General features: G+C 38.6%; 1 protein-coding gene across 1 annotated transcript in view; it reads left to right on the top strand.

Annotated features, from left to right (window-relative positions):
- The window catches only part of PTPRO (protein tyrosine phosphatase receptor type O), a 246,894-nt gene that overhangs the window by 162,324 nt on the left and 72,022 nt on the right, over nucleotides 1-12,548 (top strand). The window contains exons 5-7 of the mRNA XM_045554266.1: nucleotides 606-1,049; nucleotides 2,812-2,973; nucleotides 6,660-6,856. Coding sequence (XP_045410222.1) covers nucleotides 606-1,049; nucleotides 2,812-2,973; nucleotides 6,660-6,856 — 803 coding nt within the window. The remainder of the gene's footprint in view (nucleotides 1-605; nucleotides 1,050-2,811; nucleotides 2,974-6,659; nucleotides 6,857-12,548) is intronic.

Genomic DNA, 12,548 nt, shown 5'->3' with positions numbered 1-12,548 from the left:
TTGAAGGATAGATAGAAACTGTTGCAGACAGAGACCATGTAATATGTCTTCATAAAGTTTTACCTCTAAAAAAGTGTGCTTCCATAGTTCATAAACTCATTTTGTGCTCCTACGTTTCATTTTATAGAGGTGAGGCAGGAAACCATATTTCCAATACACGTGTTAACATCTCTAAAGGCAAGTCATGTATGCAACTCTCCTGGGTACAACTATGTCACCTGGAATATTTTTCTCTTGATAGCTATAAGTATATTATAGATAGGGGTTTTGTAATAAAGATTCATGGACAGAGATACACTTTTTAAAAAGTAAGACTGTGATAAACTGAAGAATATTTCCATGCTCTGCTTTAGAGATGATTAAATTACCACTTCAAAAAGCATAATATCACAAGTGTGACTGGTGATATGCTAACATGTACACAATATCCACAAAATATTAAAAGTATGTGTATTTAAAGCCACAATTGTCCTTGATATAAATATGTTTATATATTGGAAGTAAAATTAAACTCTATTTTGTAAATCTGCTTGTGTATTTGACTCAATAGATTCAGTATTTACTATAATAGAATTACTTGAAAATGAAAATTCTCTTTCTTACAGCCCCTTATCCACCTCAAAATATTTCTGTTCGTATTATAAACTTGAACAAAAACAACTGGGAAGAACAGAGCGGCAGTTTTCCAGAAGAATCGTTCATGAGATCCCAAGATACAATTGGAAAAGACAAGGTCTTCCATTTTACAGAAGAAACTTCTGAAATTCCTTCTGGCAACATTTCTTCTGGTTGGCCTGATTTTAACAGCAGTGACTATGAAACTACATCCCAGCCATATTGGTGGGACAGTGCATCTGCAACTCCTGAAAGTGAAGATGAATTTGTCAGCGTCCTTCCCATAGAATACGAAAACAACAATACACTCAGTGAGACAGAGAAGTCAACGTCAGGCTCTTTCTCCTTTTTCCCTGTGCAAATGATACTGAGCTGGTTACCACCAAAACCACCCACTGCCTTTGATGGGTTCCATGTTCGTATTGAAAGAGAAGGTAAAGCAGTGGGAAATCAGGGGAAATAAGAAATGGTACAAAAGAAAGGAAATGGAAATGTTTTTAAATTTGAGTTTAGAAAGAAAGACTGATGGTAGATAGCTAATATCAAAAGAAATGGAAGAACTTAATTAAGTAACCAACGAGGAATGAGAACAGAAAACCAAAATGAATAGGTTGGATCTGAATCCAAAGTTTTGGGTGATTCACAAGTTCCATTTATACACATTTCATTGCCCAATAATTCACATATCTCAGGACACATAGGAAAACCTTATATTTGGAAATATTTTGAATTAAAGATCTAATCATCACAGAATATCCTAGAGAAATTTTCTGTTTTCTTATATGAAAATTTGTGAAACATGCAGCAAAAAATCTTTCTGACAAAATGACTACTCCCCCAAGAGCATAAGGCCCAAGTCCTGCTTACCAATTACTCTTATTCCCTTGAGGATGTGCCCCTCTGGAACCAGCACCCAATTTTTTCCAAAGAGGAGCTGGTAGCAAAATAGAAAATACACAGCAACTTGTATTTCCACTCTAGTTACTATATTATATCTCATATTCACTTATTCAGCCTTTGAGATTCATACTTTATATTTTAGTCCACTAATTTATGATAGCAGAGCTATGACATTCAGCAAATTTGGGTCATGAAGTATATTTCAATTATTGTTTGGTAGATTTTTATGGTTATTTGTTTTGTTTTTACAGTAACACATTTCATTTTGTATTTTCCAGTCTAGTAGTTTGGGTGGCAAAAGTTCTTAAGTTGTGAAAATTTGAAGTTATTAATGACAGCCTTATTTTCAGGCTGGGACATTAGGATCATGTAGTCTTATATATAACATATTGCTTTCTCCTATTTTGTTTAACAGAATGAGAATATAAAATCTGTAGATTCTTCCATGCTAGATGATAGAGCATTCAATCGTACCCAAATATTAGATGAAATTGAAATCCTTTGTCACGACCAATTATTTGAGTAAAAAGTCATTTGCCTGGAATTGCTCATATTAAAAAAAAGTTCCCTTAATCTGTCTTTTATTTTTCTGTTCCTCAATATAATCTATGGCAAATAGGATCCTGTGAGTCAGAATTTTTTTTACTGCCTATTTCCATGAAAGTTCTATCATGCTTTTATCTGACAACAGTGTGTTCTTTTAAGGGCTATGATAGTCACCAACTGGTGATGTGACTTCAAATGAAGTAATAAGCAGCAGGAGATGAACTATGAAGCAATGTCAAATAATTCTTACTTTTAAAAGTTCTGGAAGCAAAGAGATGAAGGAAAAATATTACAAGTGTCAGAAAATTTATCCAGAAGAATTATTTCTAGCTGGAAATAATTCAATATATTTTAAAGCATTCCTGGGTATTTAATGTTACCACAAAGACCTTATATTTGGTGCTGGTTATTTTTTAATCCCTTCTATCCAGATGAGAGAGCCAATGATTTTTATCCTCTCTTAACATTCTACTTGTATTTTTTGCACCTAATTTTACTGGGTAATAGTACCTAAGGATACGCAGTATACACCCATCCCTAATTTTATAGATTTGGACACCATGCTTTAGCTTTGTTATTTAAAAGTATTATGAAAAAAAATTGAACTGTTCTTCATCTTTCTTTTATAGCTTAGAGGTATAATTGAACTTGACCGAAGAAAGGAAAGAATATAAAAAATACATATTTTTTAAATCAGGGGCCCTTCCAGGTATCCATTGATATATTTTCTCTTTTTTATATACGATTTAGAGAATTTTACTGAATATTTGACAGTGGATGAAGAAGCACATGAATTTGTTGCAGAACTGAAGGAGCCCGGGAAATACAAGTTATCTGTGACAACCTTTAGTTCTTCAGGAGCTTGTGAAACTCGAAAAAGTCAGTCAGCAAAATCACTCAGCTTTTATATCAGTAAGTAGCAAAAGGATTATTTTGCACTTACAGGGGCTCTAGAACAATGAAACTGGTGAGATTAATGATGCTCAGATATCAATAATTCACAGACCTTAGGGATCCTGGGAATTCTTCAAGGTCAGGAGAGGCCCCAATCCATGAGCTTTTGATAGCAGAGGAAATATATGTATGTTTAATAGTAGCAAATCTACCCAGGGATTTAACTTGAGGAATTTTTTTCATTATTGTGATGACTGTACATTTATTAAACTGACCTTCTGCTCTTGCCATAACAAACTCTCCAAGGGTATGGACACACAGTTTGGGCCGTAATGAAACATTATATAGGATTGTGTGAAAAAATCTCATTAGAATATCAAGCTTTTGGAGCTCAAAAGAAAGAAAAAGCTTCAAATGTAGTTATACCCAGGCAGTCTCCATAAAGTTGGCAGGAAAAGCCAAAGCTAGAGCATCCTAAAAGCCCCAGTGTCAATTCCTAGGGCAGCTCCTACTGATCGCATAGGGCAATAGTAGAGTGGAAGCCAGCCTCTAAAGGCTGCACAGGGTGCATGTCTTTGTAATGTGTTTAGCTAAACTATTTTTCCTGGAAGTTTAGAGGCCAAAAATAAGTTACCAACTTTCCAGGAGTTAAATGTGCCTCTGATCAGCAGAAAGAAAAACCAGAAGGCAATGAATAAAAATTACTCTCAGAAAAGAATAACCACTTTTTCTATTGCCCTCTCCAAAGGCAAAATACCATCTTTCATTAAATAGTCCTCAGAAAGGTGAGTGGGAGGGGAAGGATGAGGGCAGAGAAGGAGATCAGTTTATGCAGCAAATTAAAAAGATTGAAAATGTCTCATACAACATTTTTACTTAAAAAAAAAAAACCAAAAATGTCACTGCTGGCAAAAGGCCTAAAATATCTATCCAAAGTGCAGAAAGTGTATTCATAATTGCCTTTCATGTCTTTCAAGTGTGGGAGACCTTGGACATGAGCTTACTTGAAAATGAAAACAAAGTCGAGTATTCAGTTCTTCCCATGAGGATAAAAATGCTTCACTGACCAAAATATTTCCTTATCCACCAGTACAGATCCCTTGCTAGTGTTAATCGCTTCCACGAAAACTTACTCAACAATTCTGGCCTTTCTGGCTTTTCTCTTCCCTGATTTTCTATTGTGCTTCATAGTGCACAGCACAAAGCACAGAACTTACTAGTGTGGTCTTTCTCTAGATTTACTTTTTTTTTTCATCTTGCTTCTCATTCCAAATTATAAAACCCTAGGCTGGGGCTATACTATTTGCTTATTTACTCTTTCTTTTATACATTCAGCAAATATTTATTGAACCATTTTGATGTGGCAGGCATTCTACTCTATTCTTAAGAGTACCCAAAGCGACTAGTGCCCTTTAGAACACATCAGAATTGCTCAAAAATATGATTATTTCAAAGAGATGCATCTTAGTATTCATCTAGAAAAATATAGGCCACTAGAAATTTTGTTTTTTCTCTGCCCCTAAAAGAATGACCTTTTTAAGTGCTTAGGATATTTTATTCTGTGGCAATGAGCTATTTGTATGGACTGTGTATACTCCTTTGGTTTCAAAGAGGACACTGCAGATATAAATACTGATACTTAACTGGGTAAGTGAGCAACAAATTAAATTGGCTTCGTTTTGCTCAGCATAGTGTAGTCACATACCAGCAAATTATATTTGCAGCCCACTTCCCTGACGAAACTGTTTCAGATATTCTCGTGTTGAGCGAGTACATTAAGATTTATTACGTTAAGATTTATGTTTATGTTGTTGCATTATGATTTATACTTATGTACTTTTGAAGTCTTTCCCAGAGATAAGAATTAAGGTAGAAATTTACATTGGTCTCCCAACAGCTTTATGAAGGGAACATTTTTGTTATCCCCATTTTTCGTGTAAGAAAATACCGAGTTGCAGAAAATTCAGTGATTTTTCCCAAGTGTCAGAACAAAGATTAGAACCTAGGAATATTTGATAAAAAAAAATCTATTTCTCTACAGCCTACAATGACCCCTTACCTTGAGTTGATTATCAGGTCAGTCCTAATGGACAACTATTAAATAAGTGAATTTGTTTGCTTCCTCCCACTTCCTCTCTGTGTGCCCCTCCCATGCCATTGGTCTTCAAAACAGTAACTACACTTCTCAGTTGTATATTACTCCAACATATATTATCTCATTTGATCCCAACAGCAACGTTGTGAAATAGATTAATCAGAAGGCATCATGATATGTCATCACAAAGCACCGACTCGAGGGACAGATCTGGGTTATGTCATTAGCTCTGTGACATTGGGCAGGTCATTCACATCTCTGGCTTCAATTTCCCCATCCATAAAATAAGGCACTGGGTCTCTAAAGTTCTTTTCAATTTGAACTTTCCATGATTTTTCCATTTGACAGACACAAAGACTGAGATTGAGAGAAATTAAATCATTTGCCCAAGGTTGCATCACTAATAATGACCGAAACTTAGTCTTGGCCCAATTTTCATATCTCCAGACTTTTCACTATTTCACAGTACTCCAGGAAGTCTTATGCAGGGTTAAGAGCATGGATTTTGGAATCAGACTTCCTGGGTATGAATCTCAGCTCTACTTACCCTATCTCTCCCTCAGTTTCCTCCTCTGATAAATGAAATGTAATAGTAGTACTTTTAGGCTTGTTATGAAAATGAAAGAATTAAAATATGTAAACACATATAAACTTAAAACAGAGCGTAGTATGTAGTGGGTGCTATATCTCTTTGCTATCATTATCATTTTATTATTATTATTTCCCTTGCACTATTTACACTCAGCCAAAGTCTGCCCTGCCCAGCAGAGCCACTTGCTCCTTTCTCTATCCTGGGTTTCAGCCTAGGAAGACAGCATTCAGTTAAGGAACAGAGAAATGCATCCTAAGCAAATAAAGGGAAGTTGCACATTTGCATTTCAGCAGGGAATTTCTGCAGATAATCATCACCTTAACATTTCTTGAGTCCTTCCTACATGTCAGGCACTGCGCTAAAAACCACTTGGGAAACTCAAAAGAACAAAGCTAATGGTGGGCACTTCTGTGGGGATATTTTGTGGTAAGGAGCCTATGCTCTCGCTCAAATTATCACCCAGGTTTCAGCCAGCTTCTTTAGCTGATGCAGCCTGCTGCCTGTTTCTTCTCTAATATCGTCCCAGCCTGCCTCTTTGTTCCTGCTGCCGCCAAATTTAAATTTTTTTTACAGAACAGTAGTAGAGGTTAATTTGAATTTTAGAGTAATTATTTCTGGGGACCAATGACCCTACTAGCAAAGGAATTGTACACACTGGTGAATGCCACACTGCCACACCCACTCTTTGTTAAAAGAGAAGTAAATTGTCTCTGAAGAATTTACCAGAATACTCTCAAATAGATGTGCATGAGGACTGAAGGGGAGCTTCCGGCTCCCAGCAGAACTGTTTTTGTTGTCCCTGTTGCTGAGGCTGCTGTTGTTTAGATCAAGGTGAGGTCACGGAGTTGGGATTGCAGCAGGCAGGACATCTGAAGAGTTGCCAGTCCCATTGCCAATCTTACTTTGAATCTCTTTGCAAGGGCAAAAGGAAAACAGTATGATTTTTAAAAACTAGTATCTTTTCTCTCAACCAGCTCAGTGTGCAACATTCCTTGTGCTCTCATTTGCAATGCGCAGGTCCTTCAGGAGAGTGGATTGAAGAGTTGACGGAGAAGCCCCAGCACGTGAGCGTCCATGTTTTGAGCTCAACCACTGCCTTGATGTCCTGGACATCTTCCCAAGAGAACTACAACAGCACCATTGTGTCTGTGGTGTCACTGACCTGCCAGAAACAAAAGGAGAGCCAGAGGCTTGAAAAGCAGTACTGCACTCAGGTAAAGGAAAGGAACTATGGACGGACACACCTGTCCTACTAAAATGCAGCCTCGCAGGGCAATGCAAGGAGACAGTTGCAAGAAGCAGTGCTGAGGTCTGTCCGGTGGGCGTGTTGTAAGCGGTGTTACCAAGGGCCAGGAGAGGAGCCAAGAACAAGAGGGAATGGCTCTTCAGTTCCACTATCATCCTCCTTTCCCTTCATAGGAGGGCCCTGTTCCTTTTACTTTCATCCTTATTCAAGAGAATCTGCTGAGCACCTATCATGCGCCAGGTGCTAGGATAGATGTTGGAAATCTAGGTAATTTTTAAACATCCTGCTCTTGCAGAGCTTATAATCTAGTGAGAACAATGAATATGTGAACAAAGAATTACTGCACCATATAGAAGAAGGCTTAGGCTAAAAATAAATGGAGAGAGGCTGGGTGAGTTTTCACAAGAAGCAGCAGCAGAGCATGAGAAACATGGTTGGGTGGGTTGGGAGGGTCGGGGCAAGCAAGGGGATTTGGAAATTGGTCAGAAAAACATCCTGGGGGAGAAGACAACCAACAGAGGGTTTGAGGGATTTTTGTTTGTTTTACTTTTTCTGGCCTTTTAATTTTTGACTATAAAAGCAACATATGCTCGATGAAAAAACAATGCAAAAATTAAAGGTATATGAAGTAAAAAGACACCTCCCTCACCAATCATAACTGAGAAGAGGCTGAGACGGTGTGCACACTGGCGGTCCTCTTGGTGGCTGACGAATGAAGGCACACACCCAACACCCACCCCCCGTGAAATTGCAACGTGAGCTGGGGGTGGGCCTGGCTCTCAGATGCCCTAAGAACCTGGGGTCTGGTCCTATTTTCCTAAAATCTGGTTTTATTTTTTTTTTATGAGGTTAAATTGGGTGGGTTTTGATGTCTTACAAACACAATTTTTTCTTCCCTAAAGGCAAAAAAAAAAAAAAAAGATTAAATTATCAATTCATGGGGAGTACATTGGAAATGTAATACTCGTAAAACATGTTTGCTATGTGAAAGCGATTTGAGATTTTCCATTCCTCCCAGGAAAATAAAGCGTTTAATGAAATTCAAACAATGAGAAATTTTAAGTTGGTAAGATGAATTCAGGAATTGTGGACTTTGAAGCACTACAAAGCCATAGGATGCTGAGATAAGCCCTTACTTGAGAATGAGGCTACCCGTTGACTTGAATTAAATTAGGGAATAAATATGCTAAACTGATTAACCAGTAATCACAGCTCAATGTGCAGCTTATTAGCGTCCCTTCCTGAGCATCCCCAAGATGACTGACACTTTACGTTGATAGAAAAATGTGTTTCCCTACAGACCATGACTTAGAATGCAACTGCTGCAAAGTGCATTTCTTCCTTGCTCTACCTAATATACAAATTACACATCTTTCACATAAGAAGCCCACAGCTAAAAGGTACAGATAGATACGGTAAATGATAAATGAGCCAGAAAAGGCTGGTCCAAGTGCACCTTGACAATGCCTTCTCGAAATACACATAAGAAAACAGGATATGAAATATCCTAGTAAGGATAATGGGCAAGGAGACTGATATTTAAAGTGGACTACGGGAACCACACCACATGCTAGGCATCATCTCAGTTACCACAAGAACTTTTTGAGGATTATGTTAATATGACACCACCATCATTCATTGCCCTACTACACACACACAAGCACACACACACATGCACATGCATACGCACACGCACGCACACATGTGCACTCACTTTTCAGATGAGGAAACGTAAGTTCAAAAAGTCTCAAGAACTAGCTGTGCACTAAAATAAAATCCTAAGCCCCCCACTGACTGAATGGACCCCATCTCGGCCAAGGGAATTCCAGAGAAACCTTAAAACTGAGTTTCCAGCCATGACAGGATGGGAAGTCAGACATGCCTCATTGTATCCCCTGCCTTGCTGACGGCCATCAGGCTTTTTCCCTAAGGGCTGAACAGAAACCAATGCCGAGATCCAGATCAGCACTCTTTCCTGATAAGAGACCGCCAACCATGGAGTGGTTTTAAACAGTCTACCAAGCATGCGCAGAGGGTTTTCATGTCTCCTTCCCCTTTTGACACCAGAGGCAGACATTTTTTGAGCATGGACCCCATAAAGAGGCATAAAGCCCCATTGCACAGGCAGGTGTTTATCATGGCTCCTCCTGTAGCTTGTTAGATATTTATATTTGACCATCCCGTTTAGTATAAATTCCTGTTCCTATTGTCCCTGCCTCAAAGCACATGTTCCTGGCTTCTGGCCAGGGTTCTGCTTTCTAGCCTGTTGGAATGGCCACCCATAGGCTGCCGCCCTTTATGAGAAATAAAGCTCTTCTTTCCAAATTATGAACATCATCATTTTCTTCAGTTAACACAGCCTAGAGTCATGTAGCCATTAATCAGAGGATTCTGTAAGATGTTGTCACCAGGATGGGTTTAACTTGGGCTTTGGGCTTATTTCCTAAAGCAACCATCATGCAGAACAAAAAATAATAATATTTTTTAATTCTATATTCAATGGTACTGTGTTTATGTTAAATAAAAACTTGAAAATGTGGCTCTTGTTGGAGAAAAAGCTATTCAACAATACTTATTAAAGCATGGTAAGGAAGACTTTATTCAGGATCATCACAATAGGCATAGGGACCATGCAATGAGGTCTTGAAGTGGTGGCGCGAGATTGGTCTCAACTGAGAATACAACACTGGCCAATGGGAATTCATAGCCGAGAAGCAACGGCAGGGGGTAGGGGGTGGTTAGTGGATGAGAAACTACTAAGAGGAAATATCAGGGGTCAGGGGGATTCTGGCAAAACCAACCTAACAGGATTCTTGCTGAAGACAGGCCAGGGTGATCAGATGTCACCTGGGGGGTGGTGGGGGACACAAGACCTGATCAAATCTCAAGGGTGATCAGATATTCAGGATGGAGATGGTTGCTAAACTGATCTAGCAAGATTCTTTGCTAAAACTAGATTTTACAAGGAAGTGCACAGATAGGCTTAGGAGAAGGTTCAGAAGCCTGACTAAAGTTTGGTCAAGTAAAGAATTTTCATCATTCTGAAATAAGAGTGATTCTAAAGCCAAACACGTATTAATACTAATCATAATATTTCACTATTTTATAGTCTCACTCTCTCTGCTTTGTCTCTACTACTGACTGTACCATAGGATCATTGCTTTGTATATGTGATGATCTGTGACAATTGCTGCTAGAGCCCCTACTCTGCCCTGCAGCTCTGTTGACTCCTGTGTGTGCAAGGTGGGTCCTGTGTGAGGTGCTAGAGATATGGGGAAAGTAGATCTGAACCGTTAATGAAGTTTAGAGCCTGGCCTTCCATGTGGGTACACTGTACATGTTAATTTGAATTTGTACTCATCATATATATATGATGATGACACATACTTCATATCTCTGTGTTACTTCATGCATGACTTTGTATGCAAATGTTCTGAGGAAAGAGTTTTGCGATGTATTCCTCCTAACAACCATTCCAGTGCTATTTATTAATCAACATATGTTGAACATAAAGTCATTGCTCGATCTGTGTTACACAAAGAACTCAGTTAATTCCTCACAGTAAGTGTGCTCTCAGTATTCTCTTCAAAGGCTCACATACCATCATAAATTTCAGAATTAGGAAGCATCATATAATGTATGTATTTATATTTATTTTTGTTCGGTCCGTGAATGCTTCCTGACAACTTACAGGACTATATCATAACTAACAAAATCAGACAGAAAGACAAATCAGTCTTTTAGCTTTACAAATGAAGACATGATAAAGTTAAGGGGCCAAATATTTAAGGAACTTGCCCAAAGTCACACAACTGGTTAGGATGAGAGCAGAGACCAGAACCCCAGTGACCTGACTTCCCAGCCAGTGCTGTTTCTGTCTGACTGCATGTGCTACTGTAGGGAAGGGTCTCCTCTACTGTCCATCTTCATAGAGTCCAGAGCACAGGTTCCAGAGCCAAATAGACTTGGGTTTCAGACCTGATTTTAACAGTTACCAGCTAGAAGAACCTGAGCAACCTTCTTCATCTCTGTAAGTCTTAGTGTCTTCATCTGTAACCTAAGAAACATATCCTTATAGGGTTGGAATAAAGATAAAAGGACTCAGTGCTTGATGCAGTGTCTGGGGCATAGTAATAGTAAACACACAAAAGAAGAGCATTAGCATTTATTATCATACAGACCTAGCTGGGTGCGTTTTGAATCAAGGGAGGGAAATAGAGATGTTCTAGAGATCCTCCACAGAAAAGCCTGAGCAACTGCAATCAATGTACAGGAAAGAGCCAAATGGAAAGAGAATCATGTCAAGTGGAAATAAGACCATTTCAGACTCAAAGGAACTTTCGCTATCATCTAGTTCAACCCCATTATTTAAGAGTCTGTTATATATTTCTTCCAGTCATGCTCTCTAGTACATCTTTCCTCTTATTTCTTTAGCTGGAGAAGAATAGACTTGGTGCCTAATTGGGGAGACATTGGGCTCCACTGAGTTCTTGGTAATAAGGATTAAGCCAGTAAGGAAAATATTAGAATGCTAAGATGGGTGGTAATTGAGGGAGGACGTATGGAATGATCTTGTAGAAAATAAAACATATATTATTTAGTAAGCAGAATGCAGGAACATTTTTTCTTCTTACCTTCAACACACCCTCAAGGAGGCCCAGGATAAATAAAAAGGCCTGGAAGGATGGAAGTGTAAGTATAGGTTCACAGCTCAGCAAATATTCATAAATTGGGGGGGTGGAAATAAGTGCTTATAATTTGTTACCAAGGCAAGTAATTTGCAATACCATTGCCCTCTTGTCATTTTTTTAAATAATGTGGTGTATATGCACATAGCAGCTTCTTACTTCAAGAAGTATAATTTCCTAGGATGAATTTGTTATAATGACATATTTAAGTGGCTATGATTCCAGGTAGTCATTTGAATAATTAGAATCAACCATTGCCTAAAGGCCGGGCGAGGTGGCTCACGCCTGTAATCCTAGCACTCTGGGAGGCCAAGCCCGGTGGATCGTTTGAGCTCAGGAGTTTGAGACCAGCCTGAGCAAGAGTGAGACCCTGTCTCTACTAAAAATAGAAAGAAATTATCTGGCCAACTAAAATATATATAGAAAAAATTAGCCGGGCATGGTGGCACATGCCTGTAGTCCCAGCTACTCGGGAGGCTGAGGCAGGAGGATTGCTTGAGCCCAGGAGTTTGAGGTTGCTGTGAGCTAGGCTGACGCCACGGCACTCTAGCCCAGGCAACAGAGTGAGACTCTGCCTCAAAAAATAAATTAATTAATTAAAAAAAAAAAACAACTATTGCCTAAAATATTACCAAACTAAAGGAACTTTAATATCACTTTTAAACAACCTATACTCTTTATATCCTGTGTTATTCTAATAATTCTAAATAGGCAAAATGAGTGATCAGTGAGCTAGGTCAGCATTGACAGGTGGGATAAGAGGTCTACAATGTATTGTTAGTTTTAAAAGAAGACTTTGGGGCAATCTTGATAATATAACACATGTGGTTCAACAGCATATTATTTATGTATAGGTGTTAGAGGAAGATTGAGAAAAATGCCTACCAAAATGTCGAGATTTGTGGGAGAACAGAAAGACTTCCAGTTTACTTCATTTGTTCTGTTATTGGGTGAACAATCTTTACAATGCGC

The sequence above is a fragment of the Lemur catta genome, chromosome 6, assembly GCF_020740605.2.
Source record: "Lemur catta isolate mLemCat1 chromosome 6, mLemCat1.pri, whole genome shotgun sequence".
NCBI lineage: Eukaryota > Metazoa > Chordata > Mammalia > Primates > Lemuridae > Lemur > Lemur catta.
Note: the sequence above shows the minus strand (reverse complement) of the source record. Positions and strands in the feature narration are given on the sequence as shown.